Raw genomic sequence first — 21,844 nt, 5'->3', positions numbered from 1 at the left:
GTCTGCAAGGAAAAAACTTCCAGAGGCCTTTCCTGTGTCTTGTCCACAGGTCGCGCCTTGTGTCCGCCACCGCCCTCGATGCGGGCAGGTCCAAATGCAACGCCTGAGAACAATCTCTGACGAGGGCCTCTGGCAGTTCCTTCTTTCAAAAAGCTAATACTGCCATCAAAAGTTGGATTCCACCACCGATCATCACGTATGCACACAGGACTGCTTACCTGACCCACAGATTTCTCACCAACCTCCAAACAGAGGGGCCGTCTGAGAAAATATACAAAGTGGGCGAATTTCGCCCAATCTACACGACCGCCAGACACTAGTTTCTGTTAACACGGCGCCCTGCGTCTCCAATGTGCAGTGCACACAGGGGCCTAGCAGCATGGTGCGCGAGGGGGAGTTGTTCTGGAAGTTCAGGGTCAAGCGCAGTTGGTAAAGTGCTAGGAGCTTTACCAAGACGTTCAGTGGTGCATCCTGAGCAAGCAAAACAGCTCCCTTGCTGCTGTGAGGCAGAGATGAGCAGCAGACAGGCACCTGGGTGGCTCAGTCGGTTGAGCGTCCAACTTTGGCTCAGGTCATGATCTCGCGGTCCGTGGGTTCGAGCCCCACGTCGGGCTCTGTGCTGACAGCTCAGAGCCTGGAGCCTGTCTTCAGATTCTGTGTCTTCCTCTCTCTCTGACCCTCCCCTGCTCATGCTGCCTCTCTCTCTCTTTCAGAAATAAATAAAACATTGAAAAAAAAGAAATGAGCAGCAGAAGGTAAGCAATGGGGCTAGAGGCACTGGGGACCCAGGCAGCACAGCCCGGAAGGTTCCCTGTGCTTGACTTAGCGCACGCAGCAGCAATCCACTGGGTGGCAATGGCGGTTTCTAGGCACCTGTGGTGTGAGCAGGAGCTTCTGACTGTGTTTCCCTGGCATCTGGCCCCCAAGGGTTTACACGCGAGAACCAGAAACCACAACTACTAATCATGTTTGGGAGGACATGGGTACCCCTGATTCATGTGCCTCCTGCCTACTAGGAAAGGCGCCAAATTTCACACAGAGAAGAAGCATCCCAGAGTGGGGAGCAGTCAGGCAGGAGAATGGTGGCCGAGGGACGAAGAGGACCGAAGGGCCCCTCCCCCAGGCCCCAGCTGCTCAGGACACCCCCAAATCCCAGGGTGCTTCCAGGAGCATATGTGAGGTTCACGCGTGCACTCAGATGGACTGGGGGGAAATGAACAAGCCAGCCTCGCCTGTGTCCCCAAGCAAGGACACCCTCGGTCTCCATAAACCTGGTCTTGGGTACCATGAAGCCCCGGAAGGAACTGTGGAAGGTAGAGAGGGGACAAATGCGGAGGCTTGAGCAATCCCTGCAGCCGGGATCGTTCCAAACCAGTCCAGACCAACTACACCTGGGGAGACAACCATACAAAGGATGCTTCCAGAACACTTAGGAGTCAGGACCGCGAGGGGCCAAGTCCCTTCTCCGCAGTGCCTGGAGGGACCCACTACAAAATCCTAACACCTTTAAAGGCTTCACAGCTGCCTCACCACCCAATGAGGATTTTAGATGGAAAAATAAATACAGCCCTGCCCAGCTCTATGGTACCCATGAGCTGTGAAGTCGGGGCTCCCCAATGAAGGGCAGGAAGGAGAGCGGATCAGGAAGGCACTGGGGGACGGGAGGGACCCCAAACTGGCAAAGACAGTACTGAGTACCAAATAAGCATCCGAGGAAAGGGAACAGCTTGCCTGGGGCCAGCCCAGGACGTAGAACTTGAGCTCTGTCCTGTGGCTGTGGAGGGAGATGGCGGTCCATGACCCCAAGAGCCCCATCTCTATAAGACAAAGTCCTCGACTATGGCTTTCTCAGATAAAGCTAGAGTTTCGTCTGTAAGACACGCAGCCCAGTCTGCGTCTGGCAGGACGGGGAAGGAGGTCCCTGCTCTAATTTGCAGATCGGCCTCACCAACAGCACGATGCCAGAGGACGACAGGCCTGCAGCTCAACCTGGGCCCTGTTCAAGTCCCTGCTACCAGGGATGAACAGCCCCCACCCCCACCCCTGCCCGGCATGGCCTAGTGGCTGCAGGGTGTCTAGGGGAAGCAGCAGGAAGGTCCTGGCTCGAGCCACGGGACTTGGAAAGCCTTTGTTACAGGCTCAGGAGCCCAGGAGGAGCCTAGCCCAGTAAGAACAGTAAGGAGATAATGAAAGGCGAAGTTAAGAAACAGAAGTAAAATGAACCATCTGCCAAGCCTAAGTAGATGTTCAAGCGTGTATGTGAACGTGGGCAGGGCCTAATCACAGCTTCGAATGGACGGGATTTCGAAATTGGAATAAAACCGAAGGGCCATAATTAGGTTTTGTGATGCTAAGAATGGAAAAGCCACAAGAGAGCTGGGTACGGGAGCGTCCACCACACAGATCGGGGTGTCACGGCCCGTCTCCACTTCAGAGGTTCACACCGCCACGTGCGCAGCCCAGCCCTGCGGCACAGAACCTCTGTGTGGCGAGAGCCTGATGCAGTTCAAAAACAGTTGTATGCAAGAGGAAAGCAAGTGTGCGTGAGCTTTGCAAGTCCATGGTCATCACGGGTAACAGAAGACTGAAAAGTATAAGCGGTGTTCATTTTTTCCTGAAGTCATTACACCCAGATCATTCTCTAACGCCTTCCTCTGCTTCCACGAGACGCGACATTCCACCTGGAAGAGAGGATTCCCCACCCCGCGTGACAGGAGGTCTCGGCCCAGCGGCTCCGTCACGGAAATAAAGCGGCTGTTTCTATACTCGCGTCTTGTTCCAAAGGAAAACAATTCAGGGTAGCCCGCGTTTCAGCCCACACAGTGTTTCAGTTTGGAGAAAGAGATATATAAGGACACTTTGCAGACACAAAAGGGATGGATTGATTTCCTCTCATGGTGTGATGTATGAATGGACACGCCCTGGGACTCACAAAGACAACTTACCTTCTTAGACTTTTTCCTCAAGGTGTAGCCTCTGTACCACCCTAAACAAACACAAAGTGGAAAGAGTTAGAACCAGGAGACATCGCAGGGCCCTAAAGGTACTCTCCTGGCGTGAAGGATTCACTACAGGGAAATCAGTTTGCCACCAGAATCAATAATCCTAACACCATGGAATCATATTGGAAGGTTCCAGAGAGGGAGTCTCAAAACCACCTGGCTGGAGACCTTCCCAAACACACCACCAGCTCCTTCATCTTCATTTGCCACTCGAGGCTCTGAAGCTGTCCATTTGCAGTTAAGCAGCAGTCCCATGAGGTAAAATCATCTCTTTGACCACTCATCCCTGAGTAAGCCCCTTGGGTATACATTTCCCCATCTCTCCCTCTGGCTGATCTGGACAAGGGTCACCGCCAAGTGCACATACCAGCATCCTCAGATCATCAAGAACTGCCCCATAACAGAGAACCTATTGAGCGCTCACTTCCTCCATCCGGAGCCGCTGTGCCCCGGAGCAGCCGGGATCTCACAGAGTACGTCTGTGGCAAAGACTCAGCCCTCCACAGGAAGCGCTGGGCCCAGGAACAAGGACCCACCTAGCCCCTGGGCTTTGGCCTTGACTCAAGTTCCCGCTGAAGCCGAAAACGGGCACACTAGGGCTGTTAGCACGAGAGGCTAACGGAAGCATCCGTCCGAGGGCAGCGCAGCCCTGACCACACCCCGGCACCGCCCTCAAGCCAAGGGCAAAAATGGTTCCTGCAGATGCCCGCGTGTCCACCCTCTTACCAAACTGCAATCATGTTACCAACCAGAGGCGAGGAAGAAAATCACAGACCAGAAAGTGATGGGCTGGAAAGGAGCAAAGTCCCCATGGGATTAACAACAGATGCTTTCTAAGCACTCACACCCAGAGAGTGACATTCCCAGGATCCTTGCAAAGGATCTGCTAAGACCTGGTGGTGACTGCTTTGCTTTCTTGACAAAGGGACTCGCCAGATGGACTGGGGGGGGGCGGGGGGGGGCCGCAAGGTATGCACATTTCCAGCATACGTGTGCGGGATGGTCTGCAGACAGCCGTGCTGTCTGCCTCACTCGTCACTGCGTGCCAGCCCAGAACCTGTGCCCGTCGAGAGTGGCGTTCAAAACAGTGAAACGGAAAGAGGGCGGAGGTCGATGCAGTCAGCAGCCTGCATCTGGAACCGAAGAAAGGCTATATTTACTCAGTTTTAAGGACAGTCTTCCATGGTGTCACTGTAGCCTTCCTATCTTCATTATTAACATGCCTGTTCTTTTCTGAAACTGACAAGGACTAAATGTCCCAGAACCTGGAAGCAAAGACTGCAAAATGACATGAAAAACACAGAAACCAAGCAAGACAGAGCAGCACTTATCAACAGTGCATAGGAGAAACCCAAGGATTTACCCCTGTATGAAGAGAGGCTCAAAGTTCATGATCATCAGACACAATTTTACTGCACAAACTTTCGGAGCAAAAATTGTAAGGCTGCATAACAGGGGCAGCCCTGGGCACCCTGGGGAAGCGTGTAGCCTGCAGGAACCGAATGGGAGCGGCCATCTCTACTTATCCAAAGTATCCGTCCCCACAGCCTGCAACCGGCCACCGCCAGCCTGGGAAGGTGTCCCGGAAAGACACGCGCACACCCACCCGTGCATGGTGGGACAGCGGCAGAAGGCCCACGCGACGTGATGTAGGGCGGTGTCGATAGAGGGGATCTGAGTGCCCAGAGCTGGGAAGGCTGTCCGGACAACACGGGAGCACACACAGCGGTGAGCCCTGAACTAAACACATGCTACACATACACAGGAGCGCTTCTTAGAATAGAGCGCTGGACAAAGAAGGAAGAAACAGAAGGAGAGCTACACTCGGATTTATATACATGAAAAATACACGCATGCCAAACGGGACAAGAACACGGGCAAACAAAAACATCCGCTTCAAACACGGTAAAAGGGTTTTCCATTGGAAGAGGGAGAAGGAAGGGTTGAGCCATGGGGATAAAATGTAGGGAGCCCTGTCTTTTTTTTAATGTTGAAACAATAGATGCTTAGAGTTTCTTAATTGCCTTCCAAAGCAAAACGAAAGCCTATCATTTTCCTCCCCAAGATTATCTGCATACATTATTTCCTTCAATCAACTGAGCCCACACACTATGATGTGCCAGAGACCACATTAGACAGAGCAAGATACAGAAAGAGAGGAGACCCGATTTCTGTTGTGTATGAACTCACATGGTAAGACCTCCTAAGGGAAGCAAGAGCCAAACCATGTTGACAGAGACTGTAGCTTGAAGGAGAGAAGATATCTCTGCGAAGGCTTCTTACAGGGAAGGGAGGGGATACAAGAGAGTTAGGAGCAGAAGTCCAGAGCCAGTAGTACTAACGGGCTGATTAACTTCTCCCAGGCAGGGCTCACGAGTGGCCTCCGTGGAGTCAAGCAAGCTGCTCCAAACGAGCGACACCCACCTAAGAGACAGGCAAATATGGGCAAGACACCGCCCCTAACCTCAGGGAGCACACAGTCCAACACAGGCCAACGGCAGCCAGGTCAGCGAGCACCATACAGTGTTCCCAGCAAAACAACAAGAGGTACACACTCACTCAAGTCCAAGTCCAGGGGCGGTGCCGAGACGGGACGGTACCAGGCAGAGCAAAGAAGGTCGGGGGCAGACAGGAAGGAGCTTCTGCCCGGGCAGGTGTGCTCGGGGGGAGTCTTGAAGGACGCCCTATGGTTAGCCAGATGGAGGAGGGAGAAGTCGTGCTAGACAGAGCAGCATGCGGAAAGGTGCCCTCTCTCTTCCCTGAGAAGCCATCAGCATCAAGGACAGGACGTGCATGCGGAAGAAGCTGGGGTGCCTTCAAGGATGAACAGGTGAGAACCGCATCACCAAGGTTCTGGGATCTGCTGTTTTTAACTAGCCGCCCGAACATGGACAGGACATTCACCTATGTCAGGTGTACGGTGTCCTGCTCCGAGTACTGAACAAGAGAGCCAACTCCAGATGTGACCATATCATGTCCTCATGGTCAGCACCCACATGCACGATGGGCATTCTGGACAAAGCACCAACATGTGTCCCTCTGCGTGGGGGCACACTCAGCCCCGCAGCTCGGGGCACAAAGTGATCATTCCTAGGAAGATGGTAACCACGGCTACAGCCTCTGGCACGGGGCCAGGGCCAGGCGGCCAGTCGCCCGGGACAAGCTGCAAAGGATGTTTGCTGAGTGGGGGCCGGGCTGGACGGCTCGGTGGTCTTCTATGAAATGAGAGCCTATTCGAAGTGACTGCCTTCTCCAGTCTGTCATGAGTCGAACTGTGTCTGTCAAAGTAGATGTTGAAGTCCTAACTCTGCCCGTGAATGCGACCTTATTTGGATATAAGGTCTTTGCAAATGACCGAGTTAAAATGACTTCACGACACTGGGCCCTGGCATCCTTATAAAAAGGGAAAGCAGACGGAGACACGCACAGGAGGCTGCTGTGTGAAGATGAAGGCGGACACCAGAGTGTCTCATCTACAGTCTAAGGACACCAAAGGCTATTGGCAAACCACGGAGGCTGGGGGTACACATGTCACAGCTCCTCCCTCACAGCCCTCAGAAGGGACCGGCGCAGCCGACATCCTGACCTGGGACTACCAGCCTCCTGCACTGGCTAAGAACACACCTCTGCTCTCTGTCTAAGTTACCCAGTGTGTTGTACTTTGCTATAAAGGCCCCAGGAAACTCATACTGCCTCACAAGACCTTCGGCTGACGGATGCTGACGGCCTAAAAAGGAATTCGTGTGTATTTTGGACAAAAACAGATTATTACTCCTAGAAAAATCTGAATATATTCAGTTCCAGTATCGTGGTTTAATCAAAAGAATAATTTCCTAATCTTCATACATGCCCTGCAGCCTCCCTGAATTCAGCATCCAGCCTCCAAGAGCTTCATGGAAACGAGCAGGTGGCAGGGCCGTCCACTAGAGAATCACTTAATAAACATGGGATCGTTCTCACCTCTCCGGTCTGCTTGAGCCTGGACGCCGCTTAAGGCAGGGGCATGCCTTCATTGACCCCTCCAAGCTCCTTCCACCTGCACAGTGACCTGTAAACTGCTTTTTCTTTGCTCTAGGCTCCAGGCCCTCATGAGCCCAAGAGAGAGAAAGTAACCACAACATGAAGGTGAATCTGTTCTTTGAACCTTCCTATAAAGACTGATCATCTAGAATTTATATTCTCTGCAGAAATCCAAGTAAATTCCTGAAAAGGATCACGCAGAAAAAGAAAATTAAATTTGACAAACAGAAATACATTTTCTTACAAGGAACGCAGGAGGGGAGAGGAGGAAAAAAAAATGCCGAACTCAAATATGACCCGTGAAACTTAAGTAGAACAAACGGAAGGAGCAGAAAAACAATTATTCCATTTTTATTTGATGAATAAAGACACCCAGTTTCCCAAAGTCAAAACTACTTCCCCAAAAGCATTTCTCTGACCAGATTCCGATTAAAACCAAAACGACAGTTGTCAAGAAAAGGGATTTGTTTTGTGTGAAAGGGTCTTCACAACGACTGGAATATTTTCATCAGAATCTGGAAGACTGACTAGCCCGGAAACTGAATGCTCACTGAAGAATCCTTTACACGATGCCTGCCTTCCAGTTGTTTGTTTTTTTTTAAGTCAAATGTGCAGCAAGGATGGCTGGCTTGTCACAGGATCCCACTGATTGAAGGGTCCGTTCTTCTTAGGAAGCAAAGAACAGAGGTAGCCATCTCCGCATGCCCGGACTGACCGGAAATTGCTATCTATTCAGGAATGACGTCACCACCCGGCATTTATTAACCAGGATTTCGACTTCAGCAGAGCAGGGTCAAACATAAAAAAGATGTAAGAGCATTTTTCCCTTCAGATCAGTAAAGTGTCTGATATGAGAGGCTTGATCCCTAACCTCTACTTAATTTCCCTCTGCTTCCTCTCCAACACCGGCAATATGTACTGGAGAGAGCAGAAAAGCCAACCCAACTGTCAGCGATAAAAACTGAAAACAAGCAGAAGGCACCATCACAACTACCCATTCGCTTAAGGACAGGGTCTGTTCGTGCAGTTACAGCTGCTTCCAGGCACACGACACTAGAGCTGATACCTCACCCTCACCCGGACGGTTTTAGGGTTGAAGATGCAAGGGGACTAGAATTCTAAGTCCAAGTGGTCACAAGGACAAAGCAAGGGCACGGCCTCGGGTGCATTCCCAGGTGTCTGGGAGGGGCCCTGCAGCAAGCCGTGGCCTGCCTGCCTGAGCACCGAGGCTCACGTCCGCTTCACTGGTGCAAAGTGATTACCTAGACGGAGCGTGGAGGCCAGCGTACCAATGCGACAGGGGACTGCGGTCTCCTCTCCTACCCCCACCTCTTACTGGAAGAATTAGCTAAACCCCATCTAAAAGCAATTTTTCTATTGAAATAATCGATTTTAATCAGTTCTTCTCATTCATCTGCTCTACATGCATCACCCCTTCAAGCAGAAAAGAAAGCCACCAGCGCTAAAACACAATTTTACAAAAATGTCCAGATCTGAGGATTCTCAGACATCCGGCCCATCGCTGCTCCCTTTCTGTACAACAGTAACCTCAGGACAGGAAGAAGGGGGGGGGGGTGTTCTAACGATATGCACAGCATTAAAGACAAAAACCAACTGTGTGTGCACGGGGAGCCTCAGTGGCTCAGTCAGTTTAGCATCCGACTTCACCGCAGGTCATGATCTCATGGTTCATGGGTTCGAGCCCCGCGTCAGGCTCTGTGCTGACAGCTCAGAGTCTGAAGCCTACTTCGGATTCTGTGTCTCCCTCTCGCTGCCCCTCCCCCACGTGCACTCTGTCTCTCCCTCAAAATAAATAAATATTTAAAGAAAAGAAACTGTGAAAAACCAAGGACATGGAGGAACCACCGTCACAATAGCACATTTACTGGATTTCTAGTCTATTGGGTAATGGCTGATTCACTGGACGAGGTCAGGTCCCACAGAGCTGTGACAAACTCCAATCACCCCTAAGAAAACGGGGTCAAAGAAAAAAAAATGACAATCTCGGTTCCTTTGAGGACATTGTTAACAAACCTAAGTGAGAACATAAGAAGTCTTACCGGATATATCAGATACATCAAAACAATGACTTAAACACTAAGATATCTTAAATTTTTTTTTCCATTGTTTTTTCAAGTGGTCAGTTATTCATAGTCAACATTTACATACATCTTCCAAAAAAGGAACCAATAAGTTCTGTTGTTTTTAATGAAAAGAGCTATTTCAGGGGCGCCTGGGTGGCTTAGTCGGTTAAGCGTCTGACTTTCTCTTAGGTCATGATCTCGCGGTTCGTGGGTTCGAGCCCTGCTTCGGGCTCTGTGCTGACAGCCAGCTCAGAGCCTGGAGCCTGTTTCAGTCTGTGACTCCCTCTCTCTCTGACCCTCCCCTGCTCGCACTGTCTCTCTCTCTCTCTCCTAGAAATAAATAAAACATTTAAAAAAAAAAAAAGAAAAGAAAAGAGCTATTTCCCCAGAAAACCGTATAGGCTAAAATTCAGAATTTTTAGTTTTAATTCCATTGTAATAATGTATCATTTAAATAAGGACTAGCCTCATTACTACCCCGAAGTGGCATCCATCATGCGAGAAAAGTGATCATATGAGAAAGACTTGTGAGGACACATATTATAAAACAGAGAAAAAGTGTGCCAATTGCCCAGAACAGTCAGAGAAAAGACACCAGAAGAATACGCACCTTCATATGTCTCTAAGATGTGCACAGTGTCTCCTATTTGTAAAGAAAGTTCATCCGCTCCCCTGGCATCATAGTTATAAAAAGCTGTGGAGAAAAAGGGAAAAGGAGATATCAGTAGAGGTAGAAGGGACTTTGCTGGCTTGTCCCTGCTTGTTTTCCATGTTCAAACGTACTCAGTCCATGCCCCAATCATCCTCTCTGAAAGGCACAAAGGTAGCCTTTTCTTTCAAGAGACAAATATAAAGAGTCATCAAGTGGAAGAAATCCACAACCTGTGCAACTGTACGTGATTTTCTTAGTGTGTCCTACAAAGCTCGAGTGATCAACGCAGTGTGGTAGGCGCACAAAAATAGACACACAGATCCACAGAACACTGTAGGGAGCCCGGAAATACACCCACACTAACGTGGTTAAGAAATCTGATGTGAAATTTGCCCTTTTAACCATTTTAAGTGCCAAACAGGGGGAGCGGTTACATTCAGTGTCGTAGAACCATCGCCACTAGCAGCCGCCACAACCTCTCCATCACTCCAAACAGAAACTCCATACCCATTAGGCAGCACCTCCGCATTCCGCCTCCCCACCAGCCCGAGAACCTGTAGTCCACTTTCTCCGTCCCTCTGAATTGGACTACTCCACCTGCCTCATTAAACAGAATCAAACAGGGGCACCTAGGGGGCTCAGTCACTTAAGCATCTGACTTTGGCTCAGGTCATGATCTCGAGGTTTGCAGATTTGAGCCCCACATCAGGCTCTGCACCCTCAGCAAAGAGCTCAATTCTGATCCTCTGTCTCTGTCACTCTCTGCCCCTCACTCACTCACACTCTCTCTCTCTCTCAAAATAAATAACACTTAAAAATAAATAGATAGATAGATAGATAAGATAGATAGAATCAAACAATACTGTCCTTTATCTATCTGGCTTCTCTAACAAAGTTTGAAGGTTCATGCATGCCATCCCATGTACTTTATTACCTTTTATGGCTGACTGTAATAGGAAGAACATTTTAATTACCATTTTAATTATCACTTGATATACTGTCTATATTTCCATTAATAGATTTTTAATTAAATAATTATTAACTATGAATCAATTACACATGGACTGAATATTCTTTAGACACCAAACTGATTTTTTGTTTAATGCTTATTTATTTTTGAGAGAGAGAGAAAGACAGAGCATGAGCAGGGAAGGGGCAGAGAGAGGGGGAGACACAATATCCAAAGCAGGCTCTGGGCTCTGAGCTGTCAACACAGAGCCCGATGCGGGGCTCAAACCCACGAGCCATGAGATATATCATGACCTGAGCCAAAGTCAGATGCCCAAATGACTGAGCCACCCACACATCCGGCCAAACTGATTTTTTTAATTATCATATAACCAATGTTGAAATTAAGCCAAAAGCTACGTTACAATCAAATGGGCAAAAATGTGTCCAACTTTAAGAAGAAATTCTTTTTTTTTTTTAATTTTTTTTNCCATGAAGCCTCTGAGTTTTAAAATTATTTTTTTAAATATTTTTATTTATTTCTAGGGGAGAGAGAGAGAGACAGAATGAGCAGGGGAGAGTCAGAGAGAGAGGGAGATAAATCCGAAACAGGCTCCAGGCTCTGAGCTGGCAGTCAGCACAGAGCCCGACGCGGGGCTCGAACCCACGAACTGCGAGATCATGACCTAAGCGAAAGTCGGACGCTTACCCGACTAAGCCACTCAGGAGCCCCAAGAAGAAATTCTTAAAAGGAACAATACTCAACAAATCTCTGACATTGCTAATGTTTATCCTGGCATACAGTGGTTCCTATTTCTCTTAGATAAGCACATAAAAAAGTCATACCGTTAAATGCAGAACACAATTTTGCTTGATCATGATGACATGAAGATAACTATCATGGTGGAAAAAGGATATTAGAAAGTATTTAAGACACAAAGAATATTCAAGTAGCCTACTCTCTTAAAAAAAAAAAAAAAGGAAGAAAAAGAAAGAAAACATGACAAAGAGGCACAAAGCTGGGGATACCACAATCCCAGATTTCAAACTATAGTACAAAACAGTAAAATCAAAACAGTACAATTTTGGCACAAAACAAATAGATCAGCAGAACAGAATAGAGAGCTCAAAATACACCCATGCTTATATGGTCAATTAATCAACAACGAAGGAAGCAAGAATAGACAACAGGGAAAAGATGGTCCTTCAACAAATGGCGTTGGCAAAACCTGACAGCTACATGCAAAAGAATGAAACTGGACCACTTTCGTACACCATACAGGAAAATACACTCAAGGTGGATTAAGGACCTACATGTAAGACCTGAAACCGCAGAACTCCTAGAAGAAAACACAGGCAGCAATTTCTCCGACTTCGTCTATTGAAACACGGTTCTAGATATGTCTCCTCAGGTATGAGGAACAAAAGCAAAAATAAACTATTAGGACTACAGCAAAGTAAAAAGCTTTTGCACAGAGAAGGAAACCATCAGCAAAAGGACAAACTACTGAATAGGAGAAGGTGTTTGCAAATAATACATCTGATAAGAGGTCAGTATCCAAAATATACAATGAGCTTATACAGCTCAACACCTAAACAAAGCAATCCAATTAAAACATAGGCTGGGCTTTAACAAATGGTGCTGGGAAAATTGGACAGCAACATGCAGAAGAATGAAACTGGACCACTTTCGTACACTGTACGCAAAAATAAATTCAAAATCGATGAAAATGCCTACATGAGAGACAGGAAACCATCAAAATCCTAACGTAGAACACAGGCAGCAACTCCTTTGCCCTCAGCCGCACCAACTTCTTATTAGACAAATCACTGAAGGCAAGGGAAACGAAAGCGACCATGAACTACTGGGACTTCACCAAGATAAAAAGCTTCTGCACAGCAAAGGAAACAATTAACAAAACTAAAAGGCAGCCTACAGAATGGGGGATGATATTTGCCAATGATATATCTGATAAAGGGTTAGTATCCAAAATATATAAAGAACTTATCAAACTCAATACCCAAAAATCAAATAACCCAGTGAAGAAATGGGCAAAAGACATGAGCAGATATTTTTCCAAAGAAGATTATCCAGATGGCTAACAGACACATGAAAAAATGCTTAACATCATCCATCATCAGGGAAACACAACGAGATACTACCTCACACCTACCAGAATGGTTAAAAGTAACAACACAAGAAATAACAGGTGCTGGTGATGATGCAGGGAAAGGGGAACCCTCTTGCACTGCAGGCAGGAATGCTAAATGGTGCAGTCTGGAGAACAGCATGAAGATTCCTCAAAAAACTAAAAATAGAACTACCCTACAATCCAGTAAATGCAATAGTAAGGATCCCAAAGGATACAAAAACACAATTCAAAGGGGTACATGTTCCCCAATGTTTATAGCAGCATTATCAACAATAGCCAAATGATAGAGAGAGCCCAAATGTCCATCAGCTGATAAATGGATAAAGAAGATGTGGTGTGTACACACACACACACACACACACACACTGCAGTATTACTCAGCCACCAAAAATGAACTCTTGCCATTTGCAATGATGTGGATGGAGCTAGAATATATTATGCTATGAAAAATAAGACAATCCGAGAAAGACAAATACCATATTTCACTCATACGTGGATTTAACAAACAAAACACATGAATATATAGGAAGAGGGAAAGAAGAGAAGGGAAACAAACCATAATGCTTATTTATTTATTTATTTATTTTGGGAGAGAGAAAGAAAGCAGAGCAGGGGCAGAGAGGGGGGCTGAGGGGGAGAGAGACTCTGAAGTAGGCTCCATACTCAACATAGAGCCTGATGCAGGGCTCAAATTGCACAAACTGTGAGATTGTGACCTGAGCCCAAATCAAAAATTGGATGCTCAACTGACTGAGTCACCCAGGCACCCCCAAGCCACAAGAGACTCTTGATGATAGAGAACAAAATGTAGGTGGATGGAGGGAGGTGGTTGGAAAATGGGCCAGATGGATGACAGGCATTAAGGAGGGCACTTGTGATGAGCACTGGGTGTTGTAAGTAAGTTATGAATCACTAAAATCTACTCCTGAAACCAACATTGCACTGTATGTTAACTAAAATTTAAATTTAAAAAAATGGGCAGAGAACTTATCCCAAAGAGGACATACAGATGGCCAACAGACACACGAAAAGATGCTCAACATCACCAATCACAAGGGAAATGCAAATCAGACCCATAATAAAATAATCACCTCACATCTGTCAAAAAGGCTAGAATCAAAAAGACAAGACATAACAAGTGCTAGAGAAGATGTGGAGAAAAAGGAACCCTCATGCTCTGTTCGTGGGGATGTAAATTTATGCACCCACTGTGGAAAATCATACAGACGGTCCTCAAAAATTTTTAAATATAAATATCATATGATCCAGCAATCCTTACTGGGCATTTACCCAAAGAAAATGAAAGCACTAATTCAAAAAAATATCTGCACCTCTATGTTTATTGCAGCATTATTTACAATAGCCAAGACATGGGAGCACCTTGGTGGCTCTGTCGGTTAAGCATCCGACTCTTGATATCAGCTCAAGTCGTGATCTCACAGCCATGGGCTCAAGCCCTACATCGGGCTCTGTGCCAAGCAGCATGGAGCCTGCTTGGGATTCTCTCTCTCCCTTTCTCTCTGCCCTTCTTCCACATTTCAAAATAAATAAATACACATTAAAAAAAAAGAAAAAGCAATAGCCAAGATCTGGAAGAACCCAAATGTCCAACGACAGATGAATGGATAAAGAAGACATACAATGGAATGTTGCTCATCCATAAAAAAAGAATGACACCCAGCCATTTTCAACAACATGGATGGACCCATAGGGTATTATGCTAAGTGAAAGAAGTCAGACAAAGACAAATACCATATTATTTCACTTATATGTTGAATCTACAAGAAAAACCTAAAAAATAGACCAATACAGAGAACAAACTGGTGGTTGCCAGAGAGGAGTTAGATGCAGGATGGTTGAAACAGGTAGAATTAAGAGGTATAAACTTCCAGCCACAGGAAAGAAGGAAGGAAGGAAGGAAGGAAGGAAGGAAGGAAGGAAGGAAGGAAGGAAGGAAGGAAGGAAGGGAAAGGAATTACAGTGATACAGTGATGTTTCTCCTTTCCAATGGTTCCTACCTGAAAACATAGCAGCCTAAATGTAAAACATGCATCAAACTCCTGGTCAATTTCTCACCCATTCATCCTGAACTCTCTGCCAGACCAGGCTTTTCTCGCGTGGTATTTCACTGCATCCATCTGTAAAATTCTCCCTGATCACATCATGTGCAAACTCTGGCAAGTATGGTAGGCCCTCCACCACCTGACCACCTCACCTCTCCTTCCTCCAGCCACATACAGGATGGACCCCAAAGGGCTCCTGTCCCTGCCTCGCCCCGAAAGCCAGAAGCCAGCCTGCCCCACACCTGTGTGGACCAACCTACCCTCCCTGCCACCAACGGAGTCTTCTCACCAGGTGCACCCCTTCCAGAAAGCTAGGCTTGGTATGCTTCTCTCTCGATCCCCTTTCCAAATGTCCCCGCCACAGCACACTTCTTGCGGTCTGCTCCATCCCCGAGCTACCTGTCACTGGCAAAGCCAGGTAGGTCCAGGCAGCCTGCCGGGTTTTCCCATCCATGGTCCCTGGAGCCAGGCAAAATGCACAGAGTAACACTTCTACCCCTGAACACCCAGGTGACCTCTCGCAAATGACCTACCTTCTCCATATTCAGCTTTCCCCATAAAATAAGGCTCTGGAAATCCACACCTCATAGGATTATGTGTGTATTTGGGGTCTTAAAGAAAAGAATGCCACTGGTGGATCTGGGGATTTGAACACTGGGTGTCATGCCATGCACACTTGCTACGAATGATAAAGGCTCTTATGGTGGTTGGGTTGGGAGTATTTTGTTTTTACTGCAATACAGACTTCTATCACTACCAGAATCCTTTTTAAAAACCAAAGTGAGCAGGCGAACATATGATCACAAAAACCCTAAAGCATCAAGAACCATATACATGTAGAAAATTCCACGTCCGCAGGCATTTTCCTATATTTCTACCAAAATTCATAAAATTTAAATGTCCTCAACTGACATAAATGGTTATTAGTAGTTATTAAGTTTATTTAGCATTTTATGGTGACTCTTAACGAGAAATAACTGCATTAGGTAAAGGAAGCTCAGAGCATATGCCCAGCCTTTCCGTATTCCTAAGCCTTTAGGAGCCATAAATGCATTTTTCACGGCTCTTAACAGCATCCCTGCCAGCATGTCTATTCTGTTGAAGTCGTGGAAAAAATAAACACATCAAAAATAATAAAAATAAAATACAGTGAACACATCCACTATAAACACATTCAGGCCCAAGTGAATTTGTAAGGCAACACATGCAAAAATCTTTAGGCATGTGCCCCCCCACCATGCCTGAAGCAGGCAGACAAAAGCAGTTGTGAGAAAAGAAACTTCAAATTTAACGATGAAAGGGACCTTAAAGACCCCTGATTTTTTTTTTAATTTTTTTAATGTTTATTTATTTTTGAGAGAGACACACAGAGTGTGAGCAGGGGAGGGGCAGAGAGAGGGGGAGACACAGAATCTGAAGCAGGCTCCAGGCTCTGAGCTGTCAGCACAGAGCCCGATGTGGGGCCTGAATCCATGAACTGCAAGATCATGACCTGAGCCGAAGTCAGATGCTTAGCCAACTGAAACACCCAGGCGCCCCCCTAAAGACCCAGATTTTATAGAAGGGGAAAAGGACCTCTGAGTGTTCATGCCTGTGGCCCCAAATGACAGGACAGAGCTAGGACCAGCACAGTGACTGCCCAGCCCCCTGGCCCTTTGTTCTTAGTATCACAGCATAAACAATCCCATATTTAAAGGCAAATTAAAAGACTTAACTATATAACATTATTGACCAAGGGAGTGGGAGGGAGGGGGAAGTGTGGTGGATGAAATGAGGCCCCCTCCCCCCACCCAAGACTTCAACATCTGAGTTCCTGGCACCTATAAGGATGTTACCTTACATGGCAAAGGGTGCCCTGCAGGGGCATCAAAGGTGAGGATCTCCAACAGGGATGCTAATCCTAGATTATCCACTGTGAGGCCAAGAGAATCAGACGGTGGAGGCAGGAGGGTGAGAGTCAGAAGACAGGATGCAGCGAAGGTCGGAGTCTTTCAAGGAAGAAGCCGCACCCCCTGGAAGGCAGGTGGCCCCCAGCAGCCAGAAAAGGCACGGAAGTGGACTCCCCCCTCAAGCCTCCAGAAGGAACACAGCCCACACATCGATTTTAGGACCCCTGCTCTCCAGAGCTGTAACATCCTAAGTAGGTGTCGGGCTAAGCGGCTGAGCTGATGCTCACTGGGTACAGCGGCCATAGGAAACATACCGGGAGCTACATGAATGACAACACGAAAGGAGTGTTTTCAGGATAATTTATTTACTGCTGAAGGAGTGCTGGCGCAGGCTCCCGACCGCGGGCGTCTGAATCTGACCAGTCCGTCCGTGGCTGATGCTCCCCAATTCTTGGGAAAGAGGACAATGAAGACAAGGCAATGAATTTTTTCTTAACAAACCCAGAAGGATTCAATGTAAGACACTATTCCTAAAGCTGGTGATGTGACCCTTCAAAGCTGTCCCTCGATGGGGGGTGAGAACAGGACGGGAAAGAGCAGAAACATCTTCTCTTTTATTAAGATGATGATGACAGATGACATCTGGGTTTAAAATGTCTGTACCTGATACAAACACAAGGATGGCAGCCTCTCTGCAAGCTGCCCATTTGTCTTCTTTATTTTTCTGATCTGCTAGGATCCAGAAATAGCTCCACGACAGAATACGGTCAACCCGTGTCCATTCACATCTTTGGGTTCACCTCCATCTGGCTGGTGGGCTGGATGCTTAATATATGGCTCCTCCTCAAACCCATTTGCCTTTTTGAATAGCCTGGTGAAAGGCGGGATCGCTGAGCACATGTGCGCATTCAGCTGGCTTTCTCAACCCTGGACTGCAGCTGGCCACGCTGCCCGTGCGAAAAGGGAAGTAAAAAAGATGCAGAGATGAACCTAGCACAAAGGTCCTTTCCCAGAATGGTGTTTATTCTTTTTCTGGAAGAGTCGGCAGCGGCCCAGAGTGAGGAACATGGATCTTTTTTCCCAAAACAAAAAACTAACACCCCAGTCTGTGCCTCACTTAGCTTATGTGAACCAGAGGCGTGAAACGGCCAAGCCATCACCTCTGCTCAGTCTCCTAATGACCCTACAAATTGCTGTCGGAGGATGTAGGGAAAGAACTGTGGCTTCGGGTGAGAGAAGAGGACTTCCACTTGCACCTGTATTATTAATGTCACAGGTGCTAGAGCTGAAGCTGCCCCTGATGATGGCTGTGTAATACCGGGATGCCTTGGATGATGATGATAATGAGGACTATGGCAATGGTGGTAGCCATTGGTGGTGACGGTAATGGTGGTGACAATGGTGGTGGTGATGATAGTGATGATGGCTGCGGGGGCAATGGTGTTGATGGTGATGGTGGTAGTGGTAGTGGTGACAGTGACAATGGTGATGGCAGTGGGGACAGTGGTGGTGGTGGGAATGGTGGTGGTGGTGGTGGTGGTGGCGGTGGTGGTGATGGCGGTAGGGACAGTGGTGGTGATAATGGTGATGATAGAAGTGGGGACGGTGGTGATGACAGTGGTGGTGATGGTTGCGGTGGTGGTGACAATGGTGATGGAGGTGAAGACAGTGGTAACAGCAGCAGTGGTAGTGGTGGTGGTGACAGTGGCGCTGACAATGGCATTGATGGAGGTGGGGACGGTGGTGGTGATGGCTGTGGTGGTGGTGACGATGACGATGGTGGTGGGGACAGTGGTGGCGATAATGGTGATGATGGAGGTTGGGACAGTGGTGATGGCAGCGGCAGTGGTGGTAGCGGTGACGGTGGTGGTGAAGACACTAGCCGACATTTACTGATTATATTCTGTGGGCTAGGCAGTGGACAGAGCTTCACATGTTCAGACTGATTTAACCCTCATAACAGTCCTATGACGGTGGATACCGAATTTTTTCCATTTCCTTCACCAGGTTTATAGCAGCTTGGAGTCAGCCACTGGAGGGGAGGTACGGCCAAGGTTAGCCTGAATGAAGGGCCTCAGTGCCAACCCCTTGCATAGACCCCTTCCTCAATCCTTGGCCAGGGTCCACCACAGCCCTCCCTAGGCCTCAGACCACCCTCTGGTAGCTCCCCCAAAGCAAACACCCAACCTGGATTTCCCTGACAGGCAAACATGCCTACACATTTCTAAAGTCCACCAATGTCTTGGGGCACCTGGATGGGTCAGTTGGGTGAGCATCTGATTTTGGCTCAGGTCATAATCTCACAGTTCATGAGTTCGAGCCCTGCATCAGGTTCTATGCTGGCAGCTTGGAGCCTGCCGACGGCTCAGAGCCTGGGGTCTGCTTCGGATTCTGTGTCTCCCTCTCTCTCTGCCCCTCCTTGCTTCCTCTCTCTCTCTCTCTCTCTCTCAAAAATAAACATTAAAATTTTTTAAAAATAAAAAATAAAATAAGTGAAGTCCACCAATGTCTATAGCATCACACTAATTTCATTCCTTACAATGAAGAACTCAAGTTGAGGTAGTTCCAGGAATGCAAGGCTGGGGTGACGGTATGACATCCAAACACCAGTCAAGGTAATTCACCACATTAACAGGATAAAATATGAGAAATCATAAGACCATCCCAATTGGTACAGAAAACGCATTTGAGGAAATGGAACTTCTATTCATGGAAAAGCAAAAAATGCCAACATGACTACTCTGACATGAGGAAAGAAACTACAGTAGCCCATCAACCAATTTAACAGATGAAAACACGATATCCTACAGAGGAGTTGTAACTTGCTCAAGGTGGCGCAGGGAGTTGATGACAGCCTCTGGGAACCCATGGTGTCCCTTCCAGAGTGTCCCCATCACCAACCACTGCCTCACCCAAGCCTTCCCCACCTCTCACTGCAATGAAAAATAATATTTTTGCTGATCTCCTTGTATAAGCTCTCTCTTCTCTCTATCCCCAGTTACCTTCCTGAAATCTTATCCCAAAAAAATTGTACTATTTCCCCTGGCTTTGCAAATAATGGGTAAAGTTTCCAGTATAGCATTCAAAGCCCTGTGGCGTGGGACTTGAACTCAGCTTTCCAATCTCATCTACCCCCCACCCCCACCCCTCCAGTTGTCTCCGGCCCCCAAGCCTTCCAAAAGCTCTGCCTCTAGAAATGCCTTCCTCTCTCCACTTCTGAAGGCCCCTTGTCTACAAGTGCATTTTTCATTTCACACCCTTCTCCGGATCCTTTCTGAATTCTGAATTTCTCCTCTGCTCAAGAAAAGGTATGTGCATATCTGAATTAATTGCTTGCTCCACAACTTTCTTCTATAAGCTGACATCCCATGGCCTTGTAAGAGTGCTTATCTAAGTATCTGTCTCTCCCTTCAGACCAGATTTCCTTGAAGGAAGTAAACATATATTAATCACTGGATTTCCCACAGTAGTCAACACCATGCCTTGCAGGCACTCAATAAAAATTTACAGAATTAAACCAGATCACCAAATATTCCTTCTTGCATGGTCTGCCTCCGAGCAAAAGCAAAAACTGTATCACGTGTTCCCTCCTCTTCTTCAAAACAACTCTGCCCTCTGCAGAAAGATCTAGGAGCCTGAGACTTATTCAATCAATAAGAAAGAGAGACACAACATTAGACTTCCTATCTCTGTTTTGGATCTCTTCCATCAAATGAGATAACTCGCCATCAGTGCGCAGGTTCAAAGCCTCCGTAAAGCATCAGAGGTATGGGCCTGACCACACATTACGTCTTAAAATCTGCTCAGCTGTTTCTAACCCACACATTGTCCCCTTGAAATATGACTTCAGGATTTCAAGTAGCAATTTAAAAGTTAATTAATTCCTTTAAAAAGTCAATTTGTGAAAATTAATTGCTCTGTTTGTGATCTCATTCCCTTTGTCTTGCCTTCAGTTGGGAAAAAATGTTCCACAGCATTGCATCTTCTCAGGGCTGGGGGGGGTGGGGGGGGGTGCAGACTGTGTCCTTAAGGCGGCAGGGCAAGGGCCCTGTCTGCTGCAGGGCTCCATCCTATAAGGCCATCCATCTGCTGTCTAGTCCATGCCAAACACATACACTCAGTATTTCCCAAGACTCTCAAGGGCTCCTGCTCTGCTCTAGTGCTGACCTGGGGCTGGCGTTGGAGAGACGCACTAGGAACCAGCCACCTCAGGGCCTGGTCCTCTAAGAAACAGCTCTTTCACACACTGGACCCCTTCAGAAAATACGATGCAGAAAGAATCGGAACATTATATACACATACCCTTTGAACGTCACTCTGGACAGAGCCCAGTCCCGCATCTCCACTCTGTACTGGAGCCGGAGGCTGGGTTTCCTAAATTCTGTCTCTAGAAAGAGACTAGCAGCCACACTATTACTAGCTTCCATGGCCCAGAACCCAGTCCTTCTCCCTCTCTGATTTGGAGGCATAACACTCAGCGTCCATCCCAGAGCCCTGAGCCATACTGAATCAGAGCACTGCTTCTGCCCACAGTTTCAATCTTCCCAAGCACCTAGCAGCACCTGGCACACAGCAGGACCTTTAAAATGAATGGATGGATGGATGGATGGAAGGAAGGGAGAGAGGAAGCGAGAGAGGGAGGGAAGAAGGGAGGGAGGGAGGGAGGAAAAGGAACAGGAATGGAGAAAAGATGGAAAAAAGATTATTAGATCCTGGGTCTGAAGATGTTACTAGAGGGGCGCCCGGGTGGCTCAGTTAGCTGAGCATCTAACTCCTGATTTAGGCTCAGGTCATAATCCCAGGATCATGGGATCAAACCCTGCATTGGGCTCCACATTGAACATGGAGTATGCTTAAGACTCTCTCTCTCTCTCTCTCTCTCTCTCTCTCTCTCTCTCTCTCTCACCACCCTCCCCCACACCTTTCCCCCACTCACTCTCTCCCCCTCTCTCATGAATAGACACTTTTCCAAAGAAGACATCCAGATGGCCAACAGACACATGAAACGATACTCAACGTCACTCATCATCAGG

The 21,844-nt window shown here is 47.4% G+C and overlaps 1 protein-coding gene across 2 annotated transcripts in view; it reads right to left on the bottom strand.

Moving 5' to 3' along the window:
* DOCK1 (dedicator of cytokinesis 1) overlaps nt 1–21,844 on the bottom strand; it is a 513,605-nt gene that overhangs the window by 440,794 nt on the left and 50,967 nt on the right. For both annotated transcript variants that reach the window (XM_039250757.1, XM_039250758.1), the window contains exons 2-3: nt 9,717–9,800; nt 2,946–2,986 (exon numbers count right to left, since the gene is read on the bottom strand). In XM_039250757.1, coding sequence (XP_039106688.1) covers nt 2,946–2,986; nt 9,717–9,800 — 125 coding nt within the window. The remainder of the gene's footprint in view (nt 1–2,945; nt 2,987–9,716; nt 9,801–21,844) is intronic.

The sequence above is a fragment of the Hyaena hyaena genome, unplaced genomic scaffold, assembly GCF_003009895.1.
Source record: "Hyaena hyaena isolate Hyena2069 unplaced genomic scaffold, ASM300989v1 scaffold_380, whole genome shotgun sequence".
Taxonomy (NCBI): domain Eukaryota; kingdom Metazoa; phylum Chordata; class Mammalia; order Carnivora; family Hyaenidae; genus Hyaena; species Hyaena hyaena.
Note: the sequence above shows the minus strand (reverse complement) of the source record. Positions and strands in the feature narration are given on the sequence as shown.